At 39.1% G+C, this 27660-nt stretch overlaps 1 protein-coding gene across 2 annotated transcripts in view; it reads left to right on the top strand.

Annotated features, from left to right (window-relative positions):
• The first annotated feature begins 883 nt into the window (after positions 1 to 883).
• The window catches only part of LOC149319337 (P protein-like), a 197654-nt gene continuing 170877 nt past the window's right edge, over positions 884 to 27660 (top strand). For both annotated transcript variants that reach the window (XM_089508038.1, XM_089508036.1), the window contains exons 1-3: positions 884 to 1146; positions 17564 to 17662; positions 22014 to 22193. In XM_089508038.1, coding sequence (XP_089364164.1) covers positions 884 to 1146; positions 17564 to 17662; positions 22014 to 22193 — 542 coding nt within the window. The remainder of the gene's footprint in view (positions 1147 to 17563; positions 17663 to 22013; positions 22194 to 27660) is intronic.

Genomic DNA, 27660 nt, shown 5'->3' with positions numbered 1-27660 from the left:
GTGTTCTGAGAGGGAAAGGTGGTTGCCTATCCCTTGAATACCTTCCATGCTTCAGCAGTGGATGTGCCTCCTGCCACTCTTTTTTCTCTTTTCCTTTCTTTCATGCAGGAACCATGACAGATTCTCTGTGAACAGGGAACTTTCTTAAGGCTTTTTCACAAGTGACATTAACATTTCAAAAGTATGCAAGCTCTCCTGGGAGTAAGTTCCATTGTATTCAGGTAGGATTTATTTCTGATGGCCTACGTTGAGGGTACAACTACACTGTAGAAATAATGCAGTTTGGCACCACTTTAAATGTTTTAGCTCCAACTTATGGAATTCTGGGATCTGCAGTTTTATAGGGTCGTTAGCCTTCTCTGCTAAAGAATGCTGATGCCTCACAAAACAACAAATCCCAAGATTCTGTAAGATGGAGCCATGGCAGTTAAAATGATGTCAAACAGTATCATTTCTACAGCATAGATACATCCTCAGAGGTGGAAAAAGTTCTTTATTGGATTAGAGCACCCTGAATCCTATCAGCCACCTTGGCTACTGGTGGATTCTGGGAACTGCAGTAAAAATTACTTTCCACATTAAGTCTGTATTATGAAGTATATATGGCTATGTAGTTAATTTGAAACTGCAAGTGAGCTTGTACTGGGCACAGCATTGCTGATTTTTTAAAAAAATATTATAATGTGATATAGTACTGTGAATTCCTATCTACGAGCTGTTACACTCAAAGGTTTTGGTTATCCTATTTAATACCTGCACATTACTGCATGTAACACTTTAGCTTTTCATAAAGTGTGACCAATTTCCATACTTTACTGACTGCTATTTCTTTATTGATGTCCCCTTCCAGGCAAGAAGACATCCTTCCTCAGGTTCCAGAGCTATGTACTTGGACCATAAAGATGACAGTGCAATCTCTAGAAAAGTAGACATGGAGTTGACACAGGCTGCTGCCCCACACCATGTAGACTTGCTTGGAGATGTAGCCGTGGAACCAATTTCCAGAAATTTTAGTGAATTGAAGCTGTTGAAAGAGATGATGGCTGTTCAGGGAGAATCCTCAAAACCCTATGCAGACAATGGACCTGAACCAGATTGTTCCATCACACTGGAGAAAAATTACAGCCCTCTCGCCATGCAAGGGAGGTAAGGAAAGCAAGAGCAAATAGATTCTGTTTGTTTTGAGATATATTTCTTTTTTACAAACAAGATCTCACAGACTCAATATATAATCAGTAAGTGTTTTATTTCATATCCTCCTGTGGTATAATGAGAGGGGAAAAAACAATATGGGAAACTATAGTAGCCAGTTGCTGGGGGGGATATTCTTTTAGTAGGTTTCAGAACTGATCTCCTGTTTTTATAGGAGCTGGGTGCTATATTGTCCAAAAATTTATTTTCCTTATTGACTTTTCACTTACACAAAATGTTCACAGAATGCACAAAAATGTCTTTGTACTGACAAAATGATACATAAATGGCCAAACTATATTAGATGTCTGTCTTAAAGGGACAAACTTTGCCATTATGGCTGACTGCTCAGGACATAAAAGTGATTCATGGTGCTACAGTTATGATAGTAAAAATACTATTCACCTCTTCGGGGCTTGATTACTTGGAGTGATGAGCATGTATGAAATTACCTGGTAGTAGTTTGTTTTTATCACTTCTGAGCTGCCTTGAGTTGGAAATAGTGCTAGTTATCCTTGCCTCTTTGTATTTCCTGACCAACTGGTAGTGTTTCATACCAACTATCCCTCAGCATTTAGCAGGTAGCAAAAATGTCTTCATATTATGTATGAGGGTTTTTTTGGGTGGGGAGTCATCTGTTGTGAGTGTAGCTGATGCCTGCCTTTCCTACTCTTCATGCCAAGTCTGAGCAGCATGCCCACAGTGTACGTGCAACAGTAAATTCCTAATCTCATGATAGTTGCTGGCCTTCTATCAGAAGATTTTTTGTGGTCCCTGTAAGACATGAGGTCTCATAGGAGCCAGAGAACTTAAAAAGAAACCTTTCTCTCATGATACTTGAGGTGAGCCTTGTACAGATCTACCTCAGATACTTCAGGCCTGTCTCAAGCTGGTAACTGAGGGCTCATCTACACTGGCCAGAGTACTCTGGGCTGTTCCCAGAGTATTCTGGTCCCAGAGCTGCCCAGGATTTCCTCTGTTACTTTTGCCCTTTGCAGCAATGCTCTGCAGCTGTCTACACATGAGTCCTGTTGTGCCACCTAGTGCTGCCACCACCGGTGCAATTTGCTTCTTCTGAGGTAAGAAATGAGGCTCCCAGTATTGAAGACACAGCTGGATGCCTTGTTGTGATCTCAGAAGGAGTGACTTGCACCAGTGGCAGTGGTGCCAGGTGGCACAGTGGGATGCATGTATAAACAACTACTTGACATCACTACTGGATTTCCTGTAAAATCCAGAGCAAAAGGTGAGTTTTTAAAATCTCATTTTGTCAGGGATAGGGCAGAACTGTCCTTACCTCATGAAGACAATCCACATTCAAATAGTGGCTTTGGCGCTTGGTTGTGTAGACAGGTTGTGGTGAGGGCAGAGGGAAACTGGTGTAATTGGCCTGTGTAGACATGCCCTGAGTGAAGAAACATTATTAAAATACCTTCAGGACCAGACCTTCTTTCTCCTCACCTCTTTCTTATTGCAATATGAATTTCAGTATCCTGTATTAGTGTTTTGAAAACCTAGCAGCTCTAGTTATGGGGTCAGAGAAAGAGTCCTCTTATGGACTTGTAACTAATTAGAGAACAGGTTGGAGTAAATGGACACCTCATGATGAAGGAAATGAAGCAATTTTTGGGAACAAATTGTCTAACTTCTTGTAAGGTACAGAGTTTACAAAATATTTTTTGGGCTACAATTCTGAGAAACCTCAAGTCGGCCAGTAACCATCCTGGCTACGGAATTTCAGGAGCTGTACTCTCAACAGATAACATTTCAAAGCATGAGTAAAGGATTTGCTTCATGTTGCTTCATGCCTTTACACAATGGGTAGAATGTACTGTCATATGAAGTGGTAGCAACCCTTGGTTTATATGGTTTTAAAGAGAGGATTAGAACTGCGTCTTAAGGCTACTTTCTATATAAGAAAGCCAAAACCAGTAGTAAACAGAATTTGTTTCTTCATGAATATATTGTCACCTTGCTCTGGTTCAATATGCAATGGATGTTTTATTTAATAACTTCCTGCAACTTAGTGAGAAAGAACAAAGTGTATAGTTAGAAAGCTATAGCAGCCAAATGCCCTGGGAGACATTTTCTCTCAGGCACTTTACGAACTTATATCTGTTTTTATAGTTGCTCTGTGTACACATTATTTTTTTGTTTTGCAGCTTTTTCCAACATCTGTTTTTTTTCTTATTGACTTTCTTATTTAAATACAATACTCTCAGAGCTTAGAGATATGGATAACATGATATATAAATTGTAAAAAATAAATAAATCATAAATCCACACTAAGAAAACAAATTCAATAATTATTGTTGACTCTTCTGGACTCATAAGACCAGATAGTAAGAAAAATATTCATGTATGCAGAATTCAATCACTTAGGGCTGTGAATATCTGTGCAGGGAATGTATTTAGTGTTTTTTTACTGTTGTCTAAAAGAATGGAATAGAATTTTACCCGGACATTGTGCCATCCTCCTTCTATATTCTTCTCCAGCACAAGTATTTTATTCCATTAAAACTTCTGATATTTTTAGCTAGTAAATCCTTGTAAGCTAAAATAGTATTGACAGAATACTATTCTCTTTATTCGATCCCTTATTCATTCTGTAGACTTTGCATTTTTCAATACTCCATTTTAAAATCTCCAAGCACACACAACTTTCTATAAGAGAATTACCACCCAATAAAATTTTGAGGCATTCTGGAAAAAAACACCTCAGTTTTATATGCTTTGTGGGCATTTGGGAGGAATTCAGAGGCTAAGTGAGAGAATAAAATATTTATTGCTTTAATTCATCAGTTTGCCGAGTCCATATGTTTCCCAATTCTGCATGAATTTTTCTTTCTCTTTGTGTGCATATAAATACTTTTCTAAGAAAAACATCTTCCTGCAGGCTGATTTTCTCATTTACTTAAAAAGTAGTGACGCCAGAAACAGAAACAAACATAAAATGGGTGTATGATCCTCCCCATGCTTGAAAGCTGGTGAGGCTTTTCTCATTGTCCCACCACTCTCACAGGTACATCTGGTGGGGACATGTGAGAGGGCCTTCTTGGTGGCTGCTCTCAGGCACTGGAACTCCCTTCTGAGAGAGGTTAGATGGGCATTCTCCTGTCTATCCTTCTGTAGGGAGGTGGAAACTTATTTTTGGTTAAGGTAGTCCTCTGAGGACTTATTGTGGATGGGGAAAGGGCTTTTGATAATGTGTTGTTTTCTCTATATTTGCTGTTTTATTTTGAAATGGGCATACTTCTAATTCTATTGCCATTTTAATTCTGCTTTTAATTCTATTGTCATTGATTACTAATTCTATTGTCATTGATTACTAATACATGTGGCCACTTTACCATGTAGTTAATATGAAGGTGATTTTTTTTATTTCCATGCCACTCTTCCATTAATGCAAATAACCAAGAAAATCCATGGCAGAAAATCCTACTACCTTGTAAAGTGGTTGTGTGACTATTGAAACATCATTATTCCCAAGAAGAATGCAATTGATTTCATCTGTATGCAATCTGTGCTGTGGAAACATCAGTCTAAAATGCCATTCTTAGAGGAACAAAAACTAGTTAGTGAAGTAAGTGAAATATTATGGCCCCTCCCCTCGATTGTATGAAATGTGGCTGTACAGGACTTATTGGGCCTATTTATTCATTTGGGGAAATATGTCAGTAACATGTAGATTTCCCCTAAGGTTAGATCTGACAGCTGCATCTTCATGTAAACCTCTTCTTAAGCAGAGGCTTTTTGTACTGGCAGCTCTCTTGACCAAATAAACAAATAAGAGGTTTAGAAAATTCTGAATGGCATGAAAGGAGTGAATATGAAAAATTATGTTCTATCTTAGAACGTGGGTAGACATAACTGGCAGCTGTCTGCTGAGGGCTACCATTTCCCACTCCCATTCAGAGGGGAGTATTGCTCCTTACAATGTCATCATAGCTTGTTTTTCTCACCTGCCTAGACTTGCGAACATGTTGAGGCTGAATCTGTTCTGAGGAACAGCCATTGACACCTCTTCTTGCTCATTTTGCCTGACAGATCCTGCTGAGTATTGGTGGGAAATGGGCATAGTGGTATGTTTTTGGAGCATATTAGTGAAGATGTGAGTAAAGTGACTTGGGCTGCATCCACACTGGGGAAATAAATTGGTTTGAGACCACTTTATCTGCCATGGCTCAAGTTAAAGTGGTGTCAAACTGGATTGAGATACAGCCAAACTCTAGTAAAAGGTTCCTGGCAAAGGTAGCTATTACAGGAGAAGGGGAGAAGCCCTCTTATGGATACCTAACTGGTAAAATAACAGTAAAAATGTAAGTCTCATAGTGAGATTTCCCAAGTATCTGTATTTGAGAATTTAAAAATATTCATAAATGATCTGGACTTTGGTGGCCCATCAAGTTGTCTAGGGCATCATTTCCCCCATTTTACAAACAGGAAGTGCTGGCATTTAAGTGATAATTGTTGTTCACTGTAAAACTGTTTAAAAGGTCACACATTAGGACAAAAAAGTCTAATTTCACATATATATTGATGGGGACTTCTTAAATCCAGGAAAGGGATTTATGGGTTATGGTGGATAGATCAGTGAAAACACTGACTCTCTACACAGTAGCTGTGAAAAAGGTCAATTTCAGGATCATCAGGAAAGGAATGCAAAATCAAACTGTGAATACCATATTGTCCTTAAATAAAATCTTTGGTGTGATTACAGTTGGAAGATTGTGTACAGTTCTGATCTCCACACACTCAAAAGGTCACCAAAATGTTCAAGGGGCCAGATCAACTCCCTTATGAGAGAATTTTGACTATATTTTGAGTTTGTTAGTTCAGCAGAAAGACTAATCAGAGGGGATGGAAAAAGGAGAGATAAAATTGGAAATGGAATAGTGTATATGGAAAAGAAGTTCTCTCCCATACTGGAAAGGGGATCACATAATGAAACCAAATAATGGGAGACTGACAAAAGGAAATACTTCTTCATGCAGTGCAGAGCTAAATTATGGAGCTTCTGGTGACAGCTGCTAATTTAGATGGATTTTAAAAGGTTTCGACAAATGAATGGTGGGAAACTACTAGTCATGCTGGCTATGTATTACCACCAGTGGCATTGGTTGTATGCCTCTCAGTATCAATTGCTGGGGAACAAGAGCCAGAGGGTGCTGTCACCCTCACGTTCTAGCTGTGAGCTCCCCAAAGGGATTTGGTTGGCTACTGTGCAAATAGATTGATACCTGCTTCTTTGGCTCTCCCATCCAAAGCTTTCCTTGCTCCATCAAATAATGATTATTCTTTCTTCCTTGTTTCCTCATGGGTTTCCCTAGATGGTAGAACAAAGTCTAATGGTTTGAAATCACAGGAAGTTAGATTTCGATTGAACATTAGAAATAATTTTTTTGGCAGTGAGAACTGTTTGGCAATGGACCCTATTGTCTAGAGAAACGTTGGGGTCTCCTTCTCTGAACATCTTCAAAAAGACTTTGGACAGCTATTTGCTGGGGATGCTTTAGCTGGAGATCTTGCAATGAGCAGGGGATTGGATTCAGTGATCCATGAAGTCCTATTTTAACTCTGTTATCCTATGGTCCTGCCTTCCAGGACACTTACATATTGTCATCTGTTCATTTTTTCAAATATTTTTGTAAAAAAGTACCTTTTCTGTGCAGGCTTTGTTCCCATCTTTTTCTAAATTAAGATGTGCAACTGATATAATCACATATTCTTTCTCTGCCTCCATTGCCCTTCTTCTGTTATTTCTGTTGGATTTAGATTGTAAATTCCCTGGGACAAGGACCTGCCCTTTGTATTTTGTAAAGTGTTGTGCATATTGATGGAACTCTGAAAATTACTGCTGCTGATGTTAAAATATTATGATGATATGATTGTCCTATATGATTTCATGACAGCACCTGTGGAGTGAGGCAGCTGCCTCAGGCAGCAGATGGCAGCTTCCTAGCTTGTTCTAATAGTTGGCTATTGGCAGTTGTGATGGCAGACTTGGTGTGCATCCCAACTACACAGTTCAGAGCAGTTTCATTCCACTTTAACTGTCATGGCTCCATTCCATAGAATCCTGGAATTTGTATTTTGAATCCTCTGCCAGAGAGTTCTAATCTATAATCCAGGGAGTGGATTAGAGAATTGTAAATACCACCAAACTTCAGGATTCTGAAAGATGGAGCAGTGGCAATTAAAGTGGTATTAAACTGCTATAACCTGATGTGTGGATACACCTCCCATGCCACTGCTAGTATTAGAGTAAGATTCAGTTGCCAGTCAGCTTCTGTATATAGAATCCTGGAACTGAGGGAAGAGGTGTGGTATCCTTTTTCCCTTTGCCTCAAGCAGTAAAACTTTTTGGGATAGCCCTGTTGTAGATTGTTTGGACTAAGCCCTGGAGATGCTTGTTTCCAACATAATCTACTTGTAAATTACTAAGGAATAACTGGATGCCAATGTGAATTCTCAAGTAAATGAACCAGGATAGGAACTCTTACGTAAATGTGCCAGTAGCACATCCACAGAAACACCCCCTCAATTTTCATATGTGAGGTGAGCCATTACTCTTTCCCCTTATGTAGGATGTGTAATGTAGTAGATAAGTCCAGAGGCGGCTAGATAAGCCTAAATTAATAACATCTTTTCTATTTTCTTAGGATGATTACTTCAGCTGCTATTGTTGATTTATGTAATGTGCTTTTTGCAGTTTTACTAATAACTTCCCCCAACCCCTTTTTGCAACCTCAGATAGATCCAGAGTTTAATCTTTCTAGGAGCGATAGGAGCAACTTTACCCCCCTTCAGTCATGCCACCGACATGTGAGCACCAATCCTCTTTAGAGGTTTTATTGACAGCTGTTTCATCATGTAAACCTCTTAGAGCTAAAACCATGAACCTGATTTTAATGAATATGTCTGATAAAAGGAATGGGGAAGCCAAGGTGGGGTGGGAGAAAGATGAAGTGAATGAGATTGAAAAAACAGCTTCTTTCCACTTCTTAGCTGTGTTGGTCTTATTTATAAAAAGAAGATATATGACTCCACACTGCAGAGAATATGCATATCTAATTAGCAAGTACCCTGTAGATCAATCTGCATTCCTATGCTCACGTCAATGTTGATGTCTCTTTCTCTTTTAAAATAGTAGTTTTACAAATTTGTAGGGCATTTTGCCCCAGGATACAGAATGGTTGCATTTGCTTCAGTTTCCTAGAGAGAATGCAGAGGAGATGCTACACAAGTTGATCAAAGAACAGTGCTATTTGAAGGCTTGTGCTCTTTCATCAAAAGATGTTAGGCTAATTAGAAAGAGAATTGTTTCCCTATTTTTCAAGTCTCTTATCTGGAATCAGCAGAAGTTTCTTCCTTCCCAAATCCATGTTGAGTTTGTGCTTTTTAACATTTTTGTTTTGGGCTTATGATACTTCAGGGCATTGAGAACTACAATACCTATGCCCCAAACCTGTCACATAAATGTACATGAAAAAAAACTTTTTAAATGATAAATTATGAAAACAAGGTTTTGTGGAACTCCTGCTTTTATCACAGGTTGAATACCAACATGTATCCAGAAGGTTGCTATTACAAATCTGTTCATAGTTGTATAACAGTATTAAAGAGGATTATAGAGCCAGAAATATTTCTTCTAGTTTATGTAGTTAGAAAACAGAGTATTTCAGAGACCATATAGCAAGAAATATAGCCAATTTTCATTTCTATAGGCAACACTTCATTTTCCTCCCTACTTAAACAAACAAAATAAACAAACAAACAAACAGAAAATCATTGCTTTAAATAGAAACAGACAGACAGGCCTGGGTTTTGGGGAGGTCACATTTCAAAAGTGTGGGGATCTAGTTTAGTTCCTTGAAGCCAAGGAAAATATTCTGAATTCAGAGCTTGCGTGAGCCCTGTAACCTGGTGATCATTGAGCCTCTGAGTATTTGCAGAGTACATTTCTTTTCAGTTAGGTTGCTATTATTACAGTTAGTTGCTATTCATTAAAGGCTAATGGTAAAGTCTTCTAGGACACATCTAGAGTGATTTTAACTTTGGGACTCTTATCTTGTCATTGGGAGGACTATATTAATATGTATGTGCCTAATCTGTTTATCAACCTTCTGACACTAACTTGGGACATTGCGTTTTAGCCAGTATCATCCAGTGAACCTCTGGCTTTGGTAGGATTTAAACCTCTTTCTTGTTGGACTTTCCTGAATCTAACTTTCCTTTTGTTAAATAGTCCAGTTTGATTTTATTGCAGCTATTCCAGAAATTCCATACTAGGGAGACCCAGAAGTGCAAGAAAGTCAGCAAATTTTATTAGCCAGCTGACTTTAGAGGAATAACTTTCAAAAAATCTGAAGCCCAGATCAACAGGTGATCCACCCTTTTACAGGGATTCAAACAAATAATTTTTAAGATTTACATTGATTGGTACATAGAATTTAAACATGGATACATTTCATTCACTCATTGATTACAGAAACATATACATTTTAAACACACATGGGTATCACCATCAACCCCCTTATCAGGACTGCTTTTACTCACTGTCCCAGCATGGCATTTCAACATTCCTTATTTTGGGCTAATGCAGATTAGGCACCACTTAAGGTGATAAGCTAGCTTGAGATGCCATGATGAGGCCATGAAGATCTCTTTGAACTGTTCTGTTATTTATTACAAAAAATAGTCCTTTCCCCTTATTTCATATCCAAGCATTATAAATAGCATTCTAGCTATTTAACATATTGGCTATTTTTCTATTTTATTAATTTTGTTAATTTTTGTCTTCATGTCCTCCTCAATTTCATATAGTTTTGTCTCTTAGACAAGTAATTTTATTGCATGGGACTTGGAGAACGGGAAAGGAGTGGAACGGAAAGGGAGAAAAATGTATGTTATCACACGGGAGAATGCCGCCAATGCTGCCAGGAGTCCCCAATCTGTTCCCCAACTGTTCCACAGCAGCCAATTTTGAAGAATGATTCTAAACAGTCCTTCAAAATTAGCTGCTGTGGAATGGATGGGGAATGGATTGGGGATTCCCTATGGCATTGTCGGCATTCTCCTGTGTGATAACATACATTCCCCCCCCCTTTGTGTTCCGTTCCATTCCCTTATGTTTTTAATTGTTCTGGAACCCATCTGGGATTCCATCCTGTGGGAAAGGCAGCATATAAATAAAGTAAATTAAAAAAAAAAGTTTGTAAGAGGTGGGTGACTTTTGTTCCCTAGAGCCTCATTTTATGCACCTCTTGGCATTTGCCATTCCTCCCCATGCTAGCCATAGTTACCTCCAGAAAGACTGGCAGGCAGGTGTAAGTCCAATCACAGAGTGCAGTGGCTAGAGTTGTTACCAAGTATGCCCTCAGAATATATAAATGAATTCATACATATTCTGAGTACATATGCCTACCAGGGTTCATGTAATTTTAGCAAACAGTGAGTCAGGCAGATTGGACTCAACAAAACTTCTCACCCAGAACTCTCTAAAGGTGAAATTTTATTGACCATGATATTATATACATAATGGGTGCACTGGGGAATAGCAAATATTATGGTGGAGCTTTACAAATGGCAAAGGTACATACAGAGAAGAGTAAACTTGCAAGGCTGTGAGGAAGCTTGAGGCTATATGGATTGTTAAGGGGAGTGAGAAATGAGAGAAAGAGGTTCAAAAATAAGAGCAATAGAGGAGGAGGGAGCAGTTTTGGGGAGCTGCAATGTGCAGGGAAAGTACTCCCCTAAAGATAGTTGTAAGAGACTGAGAAATTATCTCCTTGGTCCCTTTGGACTTGTGAGAAGTTGGTGATCCCTCCTGGCTGGAACAGTGCAAGGAAAGAAGAATAAGCTAACCAAGGCCTACTATACCAGAGCCAGGAATTTGTGAAAGAGAAAAGGTGAATGAGAGTCTCCGGCCAAAATCCCAGATTATGGGGGTCTGGAAGAGTAGTTTCAGCTCATTTACTATGCTAAGGGATCTTGTAGCACCTTTGAGACTAACTGAAAGAAAGAGGTTGGTAGCATGAGCTTTTGAGACTAACTGAAAGAAAGAGGTTGGTAACATGAGCTTTTGTAGACTTGTACGCAGATGCATGTTTGGAATGACAAATCCAGAGACATGCCTATATAAGATGGTTGTGTCTGAAAATGTGAATTCAAATTAAAAACCTTTGGATATGGAGATGAAGTGACAAGCTCAGTTTTAATGATGGGGACAAAGGCAGGAGGAAGGCTGTTGCATAAAGCCAAGGAGAGTAGATAACCATATGAATGATATTGGAATGTAGTGTGGGAAATAGAGAGGGGGAATGGGGTGAACTGGTCAAGGGTGCCCTCATGAGGATGGGGGTTGGATAGTGTTGAAATATGTGCAGTATACCAGGAAATCATTATCTCTCTTCACCCCTCTTGTCCCAAGTACATGTTACGCATCAGAACAATGAAATGTTGTGACACAACCATTTACTTGAGAGCAATCTATAGTTTACCATGATCTGCATAATCAAAAGTTTTGCTATAATCTATGAAGCACAGACTGATATTCATTTGAAATCCTTTGGTGCACTCCATTATCCAGCATTTTTTGCAATATTATCCCTAGTGCCTCTTTCCTTTCTGATCCCAACTCGGATATCTGGCATTGCCTTATGGTATAAGCCTTAATTGTATAACTTTGAGCATCACTTTGCTTGCATGGGAAATTAATGCAATAGTCCTATGGTGTTCCCTTTCTTGGGGACTGAGATGTATATTGAGCATTTCCAGTCTGTGGGCCATTCTTTTATTTTCTATATTTGCTGACAGATTTTAGTTAGAACTTGAGTAGATTCTGTCTCTGTAGAATGAAGCAGCTCTATTTGGTATGCCATCTGTTCCTGGTGATTTATTTGTTCTTGTTATGCTGAATGCTCGATTTGCCAACTCTCTAGTTATTCTGTAAATAAATTCCCAATGCTGAACATTCAATGCTACAAATTTCTTTTCCCCACTTATACTCAAATGTGCTACAATATTTCTTTGTATCCAAATGTTGAGATCAAATTGAATCAGTTCTTTCCTTTCTATCTGACTTCTTTAACTCACTCTTCTGAGTCCTCCAGAGACATTAATTAAATTTGTGTCACTTACCCTGGAGGTGTGGCATTAAGGAAAGGACTTGTGATTTTGATCATCATCTTGTGCCTCTCCTGATAGAAGTAGCTATCTTTGCTAATATAAAATTATTTAACAAATACACTGTCTCTGGTTCAATTTTTCAGTCTTGGAAAGACTATACTGATATTGATATTTGGTGAAGTAATAGCTTTCTTATGGAACTCAGCATATCACTGATGCTATTGATGTTGTTGTGTGCCTTTGTTTCCAAATTATGGTGACCCTAAGGTGACACTATCATGGAGTTTTCTTAGCAAGATTTATCTAGAGGGGGGTTTGCCTTTGCTTTCCTGTGAGGCTGAGAGAGTATAACCTGCCCAAAGTCACACAACCACTACACCATGCTGGCTCTCATATCACTGATACATAGTACAAATGTTCACCAGTGCGTGGCATCCTTCACAAATCTGAATCCATTACTTGCACAAGACTCACACAACTTATGCCCCACCAACATATTTATCAGTCCTGTATCTTGCCTGCCAGAGGTGTTGCAGGGCCAAGATATTTTACTTCTTGAGGTAAAGGCAAGATGGTGCACCATGATCTATTTCATATTCAGAAACAAACTGGATTGGCCCTAAATCTTTCTTACTTGGCAATGCCATGGTGTCTCCTAATATACCCAAGGGTTGTGAGCTAGCATAGAGATGTGGGACAGATCATGTGGCACATGCAATTCTATCCTCCAAGAAATAAAAATGACTAGAGGCTCAAGCAGAGCACCAACAGTACTTGTGCTAACACCAGTATCTGCTGCCTGAGGCAATTGCTTCAATGTGCCTAATAATATGTGTCTAATAATAAGGGTCAGTGATACTATTGAGTTGCCCTGTTTTTTCCTGTCCCAAAGAACTAGTGATTACTTCAAGGCCCTTCTGGTTTTCTGTACATAAGTTTCTGTGTCATGAAAGATTTTTTTTAAAAAAAGGATAGGTCCTCTATATACCTGTTCACCATCTGTTCTATATAGCCAAGGGATTGACCACTACAGAATTGTTAATATAAATTGGTGGTCCGAAGTGATAATGCAGAAGGGCACAGAAGGAATTGAGAATGTCTTGTTGCCTTAATTTTTCTTTCCACTTTCCATCTGAGTCTAGCTGTCTTGAACCGAGCAGAATTTTGTATGTTTTCTAGTGAGTTTTATCTAAGGTTATGTTTCCTATCCAGCTGACTCTTATTTTCCCAACCTTACTCTAAACAATAGCTTCAGCAAATTTCAATTCAGGGAAAGGTCTCTGGATCCATCTCTTAGGGAACAAAGGTTGTGACTATGATTAATGTTCTGTCAAAATTCTCAAGCCAGTTTGTTGAATTAGCATTTTAAAAGGGAATATTATAAACCCACAGAATGGGTACAGTGCTGAATTCATATTTTGAGTTTTGTTCATGTTTGTTCTCAGTTCTGGCACCTAACACATAATGAATCCCATTTTAATTTTTAATTTATAGAAGCTCATGACCATATAATTTTGTAACTTCAAGATTGCAATGCAAGCTCCATTAAATTCTAGTCAAACACTTTTTTTCAAGTAAGCAGATTGTGCACATACTATATACAATTGGAAAGTTAAACAAACAAATAAACAATGACAACAACAACAAAAAATCCAGGGTGTAAATACATGAGAAGAGAGCCAGCATGGTATAGTGGTCTGAGCATTGGGTTACAACTCTGGAGATCAGAGTCCCATTCTCCATTGGAAACTCACTGGATGACCTTGGGCAAGTCACACATTCTCAGCCCCAGAAAACCCTGTGATAAGTTCACTTTAGGATTACCATACATCAGAGATGATTTGAAGGCATACAACAACAATATATAAGGAGTCCTACCAGATCAGACCAAATGCCTATCTAGTCCAGTATTCTGTTCTTCAGAATGTGTGGGAACCATTTGCCAAAGGGTAGCCGAGAAACAGGATTTGTGTGCAGCAACATCCTCCATCTTGCATAGTGCCTTTGCTACTGGAGGGAAATGATATCCCTCATGATGAGCAGTCACTGACAAAGTGAGTAGATTAGATTGGAAGTAAGATTTGATCTGCCTTCTTCCCAAGGGGGTGAAATAAACTTCTTTATGTGGCTAGTGCTGATAGAATGCTACAAGAAAGAAATTCTTCTGCCTTGATGGTACCTTCAAAAGGAGTGTAGCCCTAGAAAATTCATAGAGTAGCTTTCTCTAGCCTGCTACACTCCTTTCTGTTGGATTACCACTTCCATCATCTGCAACCAGGAGGTGCTGGTTAGGGAAGATGGAAGTTTGAGTCTCAAATACATCTGGAAGGCAACAGGTAGGAGAAGGCTGCCTTATGAGGTGATTTAAATGGGATGGCCAATTCTGCTTTTAGCAAGCTAATCTGCTTAATGTTTAAAAATGTATTATTATTTTAAAATAGAATTTCAAACAAGTTTTACAAATATAACTTTATGTCTTCTCAAAGTGGACATCTATGTCAGATTTGGGGAAAGAGTTTACAGGGCAACTGATATAGCACATGTCTTTCCCCAGTTTTAGATGAAACTCTTGTAAATTGTGAGGAGGCAAGTGGGACTTTATTCTCCAAAAATGACATATAAGATAGTAAGGTGAATGAATTCCTGGTCTTCATGTTATTGCCAGAATACAAGAAGCAGACAATGAGTTTTGTCAGACAAATCTGAGCAGTGATTCTTTGGGGCAGTCTACTTCAGAATAGCTGCTGCTAGAAGTTCATGAGATGTTTGCCAACTAGAGTGGGATGTGTATGGCACTTGAAATGCTTTGGACAAAATTTTTAAAGGAACAATATAGTTGAGTTCTGCAGATTTTTATCACCCATTATCCATTAGGAAGAAGATTGTTCTTGGATACTAGTCTGGTCTTTTCAGTCTATTTTTGGTACCACCTGGTAAAGCAATGCAGTCATTTTTTTGTTGCTCAGAATTTTACAAATGAGGGCTTTTCTGTTCTTTTCATAGTCAGCATAATAATCTTAAAATTGTAACCCATGTGGTAGGTGGCCATGTGATTCCAGAGGTAGGCAGAGAGTCCTGCAATATGCTTATTAAAACAAATGTGCCTCAAGGACAGGTGAACTATGTACCACAAAATGATGATTTTAGTTGATAGCTTACATTCATTTTATATCTATAAGAAGCAAACTTTCTATTCACTCTGGACTATTAGTCATTTAGTTAGTCTCTTAGGTTGAACAAAGAGGAGACAGAACTTCCAGTTACTAGATGAGAACTTCTAGCATATCTCTGGGCATATGCCCAGGCTGTGGGTATATTTGATTAATAGCTTCCATCATCAACCATATTTAATGCAGGAGGATGGGAACTAAAGTCCAGTATATCAGGAGGTCATCACTTTGGGGAATGCTGTAGCAGATTCTGAAGAGATTCTGATTTCAACCGTTTAATAATAATTACAAGGCCTCCTTAATTTGGCTACTGATACATAGAAAATGTCAGGATAAAATCCAACATGTATTTTGTGTATATTCTTGCATAGATTCTTCATCTATAACGTGGGGGGGCATCTAAAAAAACATTTTGGGGCCAAGCTGGTGGCCTAAAATGGCCATGGAGACCAAATGCAGCTCAGTCTCCACCTTGGCTCACCATGGGGCTCCTTCACAGTAACAATTCTAGCACTGTAACTCTAGTTTATTCTTCAAGACTCTATCCTATGAAATCCTGGGATTTGCAGCTGGAGGGTACTTAGAGTTCTCATCCAGAGAACTCTAGTGTCTCACCAGACTACAAAACCAAAGATCCCATAAGATCCAGCCATGACAATTAAAATGGACCCTTAGTGCTATTATAGTGTAGTGTGAAAGGAGCCTCTGTTGTAGGTGAATTAGGAGTTCAGTTCTGGTTTCTAGCTGTAGATCTGCTTCCTAAATCTCAGTGTATAAACGCCACTGTTGCCTCTTATGAGCTACTGTTTTTGCATCATGGAGATTCTAATAAAAATTAAGGCAGGTGCAGCAAAACTGAAATCTGGCAACTATGATCTGAGTTCCAAATGCCCGAGCATTATGCATACCATTTAACATTTCACTGGCAAAAATTACCACACATATGGTGAGGCAACATCAGAGTGTGGTCAAGATGGCAAAAATCATTAAAAAGGAAAAGCACACAAGCTAGGAAAAGCTGCAGCAGTTTGCTTTTGCCCTCACATACTGGGTACACAAACATTCTGCCATTTATCTCCTCTCCATCCTGCTCAGTTAATTGAGTGTAAACTAGGAATTTTATTGCACCCAGTGATGGAATGAGGCCTTTTGGAGGACACTTTGGTGTGTGATAAAATCTGGGGGGAAAAAGGGGTGCAATAAAGTTCTAGGTTTGCACTTTGAATGCAGTTTGTAGAAACTGAAGTAAGCTGAAAGCAAAGGGGTACAGTAGGAAGAGGAGATTAAAACTGGGGCATTTAATAGAAGCTGAAAAGGTGGGACAGCAGAGACTTAATTGGGATGGTCCCTGACAAACTGGAACAGCTGGAGGGTATGGTAGTGTATGAGGCAGTCTTATTGGTTCCCAGTTTTTGGTGACCAACTATTTATTTGTGTACCTTGTGTGTACATACATAAGGTTCTATTTTGCATGGTACAAGAACTACTTGAGGATATACAATTACATCCCAAATCCACAAAACAGTGATATCTTTAGTGGGCCAAACAAAATGTGCAAAATACATGATGTAAGCTTTTGAAGCTCCACCAGCTTCTTCATCAGGCAAAGGTGTTAAAAATCATAGATGAGAAAGAAAAATATGATGATGTTAGTTCTCTGTTAACCTAGCAAGAAAGGATATTCATGTAGGCAGGCCACTCCTCCTTCTGGCCATGGGAGATTTGGGAGAGAAAGTAAAGTCCAGGAAATAGAAGTTAAATTCTGTTAGCAACCTAAAGATATACTCCTTTTGAGATCCAGGTTGCCTTGTCCTTTGTGACACTGTCAGCCCCTTTGTTAGGCAGAGAACATTGAGAATGCGTTCACCAAGAATGCTCAAAATCAGGAAGAGGTCAAAAGGGAAGGATGGAAACGGTTCTACTTGCCAGCTGTGACCATACCCTTAGGTGAATTCATCTGCTTGATGTAGTATCTAATTAGTTAATATTCTCTTACATCAGCAACTCTACATACAGCACTGGGAAGGTGATTATAATGGAAATTAACAATTTCTTTCTTTCTTTTTTTAAAGGTATCACTTCACTTTGCCTAAATTCTTCAGCACAAGGTCAAAAGATAGCTGCTTTACAGAGAGAACTCCTCTGTTGAAAGTTTCCACTGAGGAAAATGGGTAGGAGATTTATTTTTAAAAACAAAATGACATACACTGTACCATTAATAGTTAGTGCTGGGTGAAGTGCTATTGATTTCTGAGAGACCTAGCCTTGCACTTGATTGTAGCTTAGAGACAGCAAATATTTACAGATGATCAGTGAAGCCAGTAGTCCAGCACTGTTTTCTGTTCTTCAAAAATGCAGAGGATTGCTTATGTTGGACCTTGACATTCTCTGAAGCAGTGAACAGACCATTTCCAGTAATGGGCCACAAGAACATGGTTAAGAGACTGTGGCCTGTTACAGACAGCCAAAATAAAGCTGCTTCGAGTCACAGTGGAGGTATAGTGTTTCAATGATGCATGCATCCTAAGAGTCTAGAAGCCACACCAAAGCCACACTCCAGTCCTTAGGGCTGGAGCGTGGCTTTGGTGCAACTTCTGGACTCTTAGGACGCATGCATCATTGAAACACCATACCTCCACTGTGACTCGAAGCAGCTTTATTTTGGCTGTCTGTAACAGGCCTGTGTTCCTCTTTAAAAGAACCACATTCTTCTAGTTTTCCTATAGATTGTTTCTGAGAATGCTTCACCAGTTGCAAATACTTCAGTGTAATGGTGTTATGTTTGTCATGATGTAATGTTTGTGTATATGATGTGGTTATCTGGGATCCTTAGACATTACATAGTTATAGTACTGTGATTCTACTCTGACTGTCCTTGCTGCATCCTATAGACTCTTGGGATTTGTAGATTGATGGGGCACTATTGCTGTCTGGCTGAGAATTCTAAATACCCCTCCTTAAGCTACAAATCCAAGGATTCAGTAGAATGGTCTATGGCAGATAAAGTGGAATCATAGTACTATAATTGAGTAGTTTGAAAAGACCCCTGTTTATATTTCCCAGCAACTCATATTTAGAGACATTTTGCTTCTGGTACTGGAAGTTGTGTGTGTGTGTGTGTGTGTGTGTATTTGTGTACACACATATACATAAACTACAGGGATTACTGAGCAGAATTACTGTATTTACATATTGTATCAAGATGTTTGTGCTCAAGGATTCTAGATTTCTGTATTCATAGATGTAAGACCTTAACACTTCAAGGGATCCTTTCACGTTATCCAGTTATAGCACTATGATTCTACTTTAGTTTTGTAGTGTGGAAGGTGTGTCATGTGCTGAGGCTATTTAATACCAGAAGTCGCTGTGGCACATGTGGCAGCACAGAATGCATATTCTGGGTATAAGGTTATTTTGGACCAACTACACATTTACCAACTCTTCCTGCCCGATTGCAAGTGGGATGTGTGTGTATACGTATATGTTTTCAAGTCTGGGATTCTTATTTATTATTTATATTCAGAGGAGAATATAAGTTTATTATTCATATTCTGCTTAAGGACCCCACCATAAAACAGAGATCACAAGAACAAATTGCCAGTAAAACTTTCTAAGCCTCTTTCACATTATACTACAGTGAGCCCGCACCATCTGCGGGTTTCATTTCTGCGGCTTTCAGCATACGCTGAAGCCGTGGAGCAATCTAGTGAATGGTGCATGCGCCCATGGTGCATGTGCTGCACCGTGCTGTATGCACATGTTCCCCATGTAAGGGAAAGGATAACTATACTATAGCTCTTTGATACCAGTTTAAGTTCCATGGTTCCATCCTATGGATTCCTAGCAATTGTAGCTTTGTGAGTTATTTAGAATTCTCAATCCATGAAGCTCTACTGCTTCAGCAAACTACATATCACAAGATTCCATAGGATGCACCCATGGCACTTAAAGACATATTGAAGTGTTATAACTGTGTAGTGTGAAAGAGACAACAGTTAAGTTTGTCATGGCAGCAGTCCTATGAATATTTCCCCGAGAATAAGTTCCACTAAAGCTAATGTTGTTTAGTTCTGACTGTATAGTTTAACTGCTAAAACACTGTGAGGAGTTTATTGCATGCAATTTTAATGCCAATCTGGGCATGGGATGGGATTGGGCTGAAATGAGTTAAAACTGATTTTGGCTACCAGAGCACTGCTGGAAGATGGTTGATGGTCAGGTGGCAGCACAGCAGCAATTTTGCATGTGGTAACATCAGTTTTAATCTGTTTCAGCCCGATCCCATCCCATGACTGGATCGACATTAAAATTGCATGCACTAAACTCCTTAGTTTTAACAAGAGATTTCCATTCAGATGAAATGCAAGCTTTAGCTTTTAATTAGAAAGGCAAATTATTTTCTAAGTGGATGTTACCATTTCAAAGCTAGTCTGGGCTAGGAATAACATTAAAGAAAAGGAAATAAGTATCTATCTTGTGTTTGATTATATTCATGTTGTGATGAAAGTGGACATGGAGAAGCTTTTCTCCTTCTTTCATAACATTAGGATGGGAGATTATGCACTGAGGCTGAGTGCTGAGAGAGGCAGGACATGTAAACAGAAGTACCTTATACAGAACACAAGTAAAGCAGAATTCACCACTCACAGGATGTAAAATGGCTGTCACATTGGATATCTTTAAAAGGGGATTAGAAAAATTCAAAGATGCTACAGTCATCACATGCTATGGTCAGGATGAATCCCCTTTATCCAAAATGCTTGGGACCAAGCACGTTTTGGATTTTGGATTGTTTTTGGCAATTTTGGAATATCTGTATTTGCATATACATACACAATGAGATATCTTTGAGACTGGACTCGTCTAAACACAAAATTCATTTATGTTTCATATATACCATATACATAATCTACACATAGCCAGAAGGTAATTTTATTTACAACATTTTAAATTATTTTGTGCATGAAACAAAGTGTGTGTACAATGAACCATCAGAAAGCAAAGGCGTCGCTATCTCAGCTACCCATGTAAAAGTTTTGGAATATTTTGGATTTCAGAATTCCAGATAAGGGAAACTCAACCTGTATGTACTACCTCTGGTATGGGAGCTAGTATGTCTCTGTAGAGCAATTGCTGGTGAACACCAGACAGAGGTTGCACTCATGTCTTGCTTTGTTGTTATGCCTTCAAGTCATTTTCAGTTTATGGCTACCCTATGGTGAACCTATTGACGGCATTCTTGGCATAATTTAATCAGAGAGGGGTTGCCTTTGTTTTCCTTGAGGCTGAGACAGGTCACCCAGTGGCCTTCCATGGCCAAGCATAGACTCTGGAGTCATAGTCCAGAGTCATAGTACAACAGTCAAACTACTACACCATGATGGCTTTATCATATATTACTAGTAGACCTCTTTTCAGCAACTGGTTGGCCATTTTGTGAGAGCTGGATTAGACATTCATTCTATCTAATCTGGCATGGCTCTTCATATATTCTTATTTTCCTCATTCTCTGAGTTCTTTTATGTTAATTTACCCCAAGCAGCTGCAAAGCTTCAAAGCTGCTTCATGATTTCATACACTTGGCAGAGCTAGAAGGCTAACACTGGCATTATGGCAGATGATTCCAATAAATACAGAAGGGAAGTGTTTCAAAAACAAGAACTCATATTTAAGACCATAACTGATGAAAATAACTAGAGTGTTATTTGGTTAATGCATTCATTGTCACATTGGATCCCTCACCCCCACATCTCTGGTTTCTATAGCACACTATGACCTGGTACATACTGTCAATAAGCGGTGTTCCAGGGCCGATTCTAGGGTTAGGGACCCTAGAATGTAATGGCGGCGTAACAATGGTGGCGCCCTGTATACATAGGTGCCAACATTGTTATGTAAGCACTTGTTACGCCACCCCTGCAGTTTTAAAAGAACCTGGTTTTCGCAGATTCTTTTTCTGCCGGTGGGAAGCCATGCAGTTTGATGGATGTGGCTTCCCTCCAGAAAAAAACAGGCGCTGGCAGGAGGCCATTTTTTGGTGGTCTGTACTGCGCCAATATTTATTATTGTTGTGTGCTTTCTAGTCATTTATAATTTAGGACAACCCTATGGTGACCCCATCATAGGGGTTTCTTGGCAAGATTTTTCAGTGGTTTTCTTCCTTTGAGGCTGAGAAAGTGCAATATTTTCTATAGCCTAGGGGGGATTTGAACCCTGGTGTCCAGAGGCATAGTCCAACACTCAAACCATTACACCATGCTGGCTCTCTCATGCACTATATACCGTTTTTAATTATTTGCTTCAGTTAGTGGAAGATGATATCACTGCTCCTGCTTTAAAGAAAGTCCTGTAGCTTCATGTGCCTGTGTGGTCTGTCCTCTACACCATGGCTGTGTTCACCAAAGATTCTTGGCTTTTGATGTTTCTTGATGCTCCTGGTTGCACAGTCTACAAAATGGTTGATGTTATTAGCCAAGAACTGAATGGGTTCTGTGTTGATGTTTTGGCAATGATGTTTTGCAGGTTTGTGGCGGTTCACAATACAGATTTCACCACAGATGATGACTCTTGGGAAAACAGCTCGGTTGAATTTGAGCAAAGGTCTCAGCTGGGAAGTGAAATGGCCAGCCTGTCCAGATCTTCCTCAGAAAAATGTGAAATGTTGGACAACTTTCATGTCAAATTCAATTTATCCAAGATGAGGTATGAGTCCAGCTTTTGTTTCACTGTTAATATTTCTGCAAGTATTGAAGCTAAGGCAAGAATCAAGAAATTGATTTTTCCCCTTCAGCAAATGAAGAAAATAACACTCCATATATTTTGTCATATCCTGCCATTGATTTCATGTGGATCACCCTGATGAAACAAATGATACCAACATTTCAGATTTATAGCCCCAGGAAACAATAGGGGCTAAGCATACAATCTCTCAGCTGTTATATTGGATAACTTATGTGAATGGCAAACGTCTGCAGTGCAATCTTACACATGTGCTTAGAAGTAAGTCTCAGTGTTTACAATTAATGTGTGCTTTGGAGTATTGGCTGCCATCATCCTATTTATTAACCTATTTGAGTGGTACTTGTTTGAAGAAATTTAAGGTCACAATCATGTTCATTCTGTGTTTAATCTGAGGGCTGAAGTAGTCTTTCAAACCTTATTTGTGTAAACATATTGTCATATTCTACATTAAAAATATAATGGCCAGAATCCCATTGTTAGTCACAACTAGAACACACTCAGTGGGATCAGTGGGGTTTAGGGCTGCAACCTTGTGTGTAGGGGTAAGTGTAGGGCTCTATCCCATTGAACCGACATTCCACTAAGAGGGAGGGATCCTTAGAAAAATGGCTGCTACAGTGGGAAGCCCTCATAGAGCTATCAAGTATGTCTTAATTCTTCAGCAACTCTGTTCAAAGCAATAAGAACATTGCCATGGATTTCATAATATAAGGAAAACCATAACTAGAGCTGAAAAGTTAGTTTTCCAAGCTATGACCATCATGGCAAACCTTCACATTTGAAATGATTTAATAAACAGATTTAAAGCGAGAACAGTTTTTATGTTTTTTATACTACAAAGCAGTAGAACCTGCATTGCCTTTATCATTTGGCATCCTTTGTTTCTTTTTAGAACTCAGCTTCTAGGATTCCTTGCATGTCAATTTAGAAATTGTGAAGCCAGTAGAAATGTTTGCTTCCCATAGACTGGCTCAAGTGTTGCATGTCCTTCTATTCATGAATTCTCCTGTTAATTTTATTTGTTAGCCATTTTGTACTTAAACAAATAACTGTTAAAAGTCCAAACACTGTACACATTTTATAAAAGGTTTTCCTCCAGCATATTTACAGCAGTAGACAGCATATATGTCTTGAAAATGTTGTCCTTTAATTTGCTTTATTGCACTATTCCATTCATTTCACCGGCCAATTTCTTGTTGCAGAAAATAAATGAGGACACTTCATAAACCCAGAACTTAATGATTACCTCATCTCAGTTCTGTAACTAGAGCTGGAACTTTCTTGTTTATAACTAAGGTGCATCACAATTTGGTACACTGAATACAAAATGAGCTTAACATGTCATTTATATTTATAGCAACATTTGTCATGAAACAAATGAAATTCCTAAAAACTACTAAAATTACTAAAAGTAAAATGTATAATAAAATATTCCATCCTAATACAAAAGGCACACTACCCCATCCTCATACTAAAACAATGTATATTTCACTTCATATATTGGGGCATGTACTGGCATAGATGCATTGGTATGATTGCATAATTAAGGCTTAATTTAGGGATTAAGGATCTAAACAGACCGCCCCTTTGGAGTGGCCTCCTGCCGCCCCTTTCAACACCAGATTGGGGCCATGGCAACTACATGACCTTTCCCTGACGCTAAAAGTAACAGCAAAATGCAGCTCCTTTTTGTGCAGGGGAAAAGGCGTCTTTACTGCCGTGGCAGCACTTTCTTTGGCTTCTTTTGGTGCTGTGTCTGGATGCAGCACCAAAGCAGTGCTGTGATGCAACTTGCCATGCGGTCAGGCGCATGGCGTGATGGCAGCATCAGGGTAGTGTCAGGGCGTGAATCATGTGGACACCATGCCCTCACTTTGCCCTGAGACTGGCGTATAATGCCAGTCTGTACAGGCTCTAAGAAGTGAAAAACATAAGCATATTGAAAAGGCTTCTATTTGAAGTGGTTTTTTTTGTACGTTTCATATGACAAATGGTTTCAAGCAGCCAACCCTCATTAATTACCTGAAGTGGTAAAGCTGTATGAGGGGACTGTACCACATCTTATAAACTCAACAGCTGGAGTTAATAAATGAAACAGTGAATATGACATATTGTGAATTGCTCCTACATACAATAGCCCATTTGTAAATAGAGAAGATTAGTAGACCTTTATAAACAAACCTAGAGCCTGCTGCTACCAATATCTCTTTCAACCCACAGGTTTTATTTTCTTCTCTTACCCTTCCTTCTCAACCCTCACTTTTTCTGCTTTAATTATGGATATATAAATGCATTCAAAGCAGCATGGAATTTCCTTGTTCCTTATCATTGCTGTGTAAGCACAGCCAGATGTAATTGCCCTAGTTACGTAGAGCCGTTGGCAGCTATTCTTGCATTATTTCCTTTATGCTGCAGTAGAAATGTGCTCCTCCTGACAAATTGTTCCCTGAAATCTTTTCAATACTGCATTGTTGAATAAACATACTAGAGTTTCCAGATGCTGAGATGGCTTAAATTTGCAAACCTCCACTGAGAGCCATGTAGCCTGTAGAGCAAAATGGTTGAGAGATACTGAAGCAAGTGAGAGTTACTGAAACTCAGCATGCATGGGTGAGGGTCATCATCATATCTCAACCATTATGAGATTCTTGTTCTAAGATGTAAGCAGTGGCATCACTGTGGTTGGTGTCACCCCAATGCGGTAACTCATGGTGTCATACACATCCCAGGTGGCCTGGCAATGGTATACCTCCAGCTACTCTACCCCACTAGCCAGGCTGCCTCTGCCATGGTAGGGGCAGCCTATTTGGGTTTAGCAGAACTGAAGCAGGAAAGGGAATTGATTCACTTTGATGCCCAGCTAGTAGACCTGCCAGACCTGGAAGGCAGCTCCTCCTACTGGTCACTAGTGGGGGTGGTCTGCAGCCTTTCCCCCACTTGGCCAGCAGCCCACCGATCTGAAAGGAACTGCTGGGTGATAGCAGCACCTATCCCCCATCAGTGGTCACAGCTGATGGATGGCAGAGGCATCCAGGGAAGCAAGGGGGCTTTTGGGACAGATGGTAGCGATCACCATCAAGTGTTCACCCGTCTCTGTCATCTGCTGTGGTCCACACCCCCTGCACTTTCCTAGTAACACCCTTGGATATAAAAGTTCAAGAGCATCCAAAGGATCAATTGGCTCTCCATTTTGGGTTTTCCAGTTTGGAGGTTCTGGAAATGTAGAGGACCACAAAAACATTTTTGGGGTCTGCATGAGGCCATAGGGCTGAACTTTGCCAACTCTTGCTTTACATGGATTTATTTATTTACTTATTAAAATACTTCTGTCCCACCTTTTATCATAAGATATCAGGGTGGTGTACAATAAAAATAATTTAAAACACTTCCAGTTGAAAATGTATAAATAATTCAAACAATATAAAACAGATTAAATGCAACAACAATTAAAACCACTTTAAAATCAACATTTAAAATCACTTAAAAAACTGCAACAATTTAAAACTGTGCACATGGATCAGACTGACTACAACTCCTTGTGTTGCACTGGAAGATGGTCACAAAATTGCTTGTTTCCATGAGAAAAATATTTTCAGAATTTCCCTTAGGTTTCTTAAATCCCTCTCATTTTTTCTTGGAAGAAACGAAATATGATGTCAACTGTATTGCCAACTTTTGTGTCAGTTGCCTGTCAAAACTCAATGAATTGTTAACTGCAAAAATAAAATCAAAATGTAGAGTACATATAGTGTTATTGCACATGGGGGAACTATAAAGCCAATGACTCAATAAGTCTGAATTCAATCCATATGATGTTCAGATGCCTGAGGCTGTCACAATCTTGTTAATGGGTGAAGGAGAAAAGACTTTCAGATCTGCAACAGAAAATAAAGCATAACAGTTGGCAATCAGAGCTGCATTGCACCAAGGAAAAAGCACAGCTATAATTCAGTCCCAGTTGTAAAAAGAGGGTGGAATTTCAAACAAACAAACAAACAAACAAATAAATTTTAAAATTGCCTAAAGAGGAAAACCCCATATCTCATCCACTGCAAAATGGATAAAAGTCAACACACATTTTGAATTTGAGTTTGTGAATGTGGATTGGCATTTGTTTTTATATCCCACTGTGGTATAATAATTATATATTGGAGAGGACCTCTTTCTTGAAAGGACTGAGTATTATAAAATAGAAATCAGTGGAGGCTATTGCCCATGCTGTTAATGAGGCAATGAATCCACTCTGGGTTTTAGTCCAGACATTAAAGAAGTGATCCAGGATGGTAAACCCTGTCCCCAAAATGTTTGCACTAAAACCCAGATTAGATTCACTGCTTCACTGATGCTAAAGCCACCAGCTCCATTGCCATTTCTACTTTGCCTGTCAGAAAAAAGACCTTGGAGTTTAGTTAGGATATTTTGTTGTTGTTAAGAACACAGTTCCCATTGGTTATCTCATCAAGGTTTACTTTAGTTGAGGAATATATTTAGTAAAGAAAAGTAATGTTAGTTATTCTTGATAAAACAATAGTTCTGGAGTGAGTATCCAAAGGCTGTTCTTATGGGATGTTTCCCCTCCACTGGTCCAAGGCATTTTTGGTGAAAGACAAAAGTAGCCTTCTTCAGCCCTTTTCCTTCAGGTGAGGATTCAGAAATAGAGGCTTGCACTGGTTGCCCTCAGCCCCACCATCAGATCCCTTGCCCATCCCATTCTATTGTCTCCATGTCAGGGCAATAGAGCTTGGAAAGTTAATTTTTCAATGAAAAAATGCAAAGACATGCTGCAAATTACAGTGGACACTTATTATCCACTGGAGTTTGGTTCCAGGACCTCCTCTCCCCCAGTGGATACCAAAATACATGAATATTCTTGTCCTATTAAATTCAGTGGCATAGTAAAATGATGTCCATTATATAAAATGGCAAAATCCAGGTTTGCTTTTTGAAATTTATAATTTTTTGACTATTTTAAAGCCATGGATGGTTGAATCCATGGATAAAGAATCCAAGGATATGGAGGGCTAACTGTATTGCTCTTTCAAGTGACTGTTCTGCAGGTATATGTGTGTAGTTTTCATAAGAAAGCTATCTCAAGTCTTCCAGAACGGGATTTAAGCTGATGGCAGATATATGGAAAAGAATGTTGTCTTTCTTTCAGAATGTGGAAAGTTTTATTTTTAATGCACTATGGATCCCCAAGCCTCTCCAGCTGCTGGTGGTGAGGGCTTCTAGGAAGTATAGGTCAAAAAGTAAAATGTGAAGCTCTGGTTTTTCTATAGTGCAAGATTTTGGAATTAGACTTAGAAAGCTTTATTTGTAAGATGTGAGCTATTTGTGAGCTTTCCTTTCTTTCTTTGTGGAGGGCTGGAGAAACCCTTAATGACAGAATATCTTGCTGTAGATAGAAATGCAAGTCCTCCTCTTGTAT

The sequence above is a fragment of the Sceloporus occidentalis genome, unplaced genomic scaffold, assembly GCF_023333645.1.
Source record: "Sceloporus occidentalis isolate IW3139 unplaced genomic scaffold, rSceOcc1.0.p SCAF_2, whole genome shotgun sequence".
NCBI lineage: Eukaryota > Metazoa > Chordata > Lepidosauria > Squamata > Phrynosomatidae > Sceloporus > Sceloporus occidentalis.
Note: the sequence above shows the minus strand (reverse complement) of the source record. Positions and strands in the feature narration are given on the sequence as shown.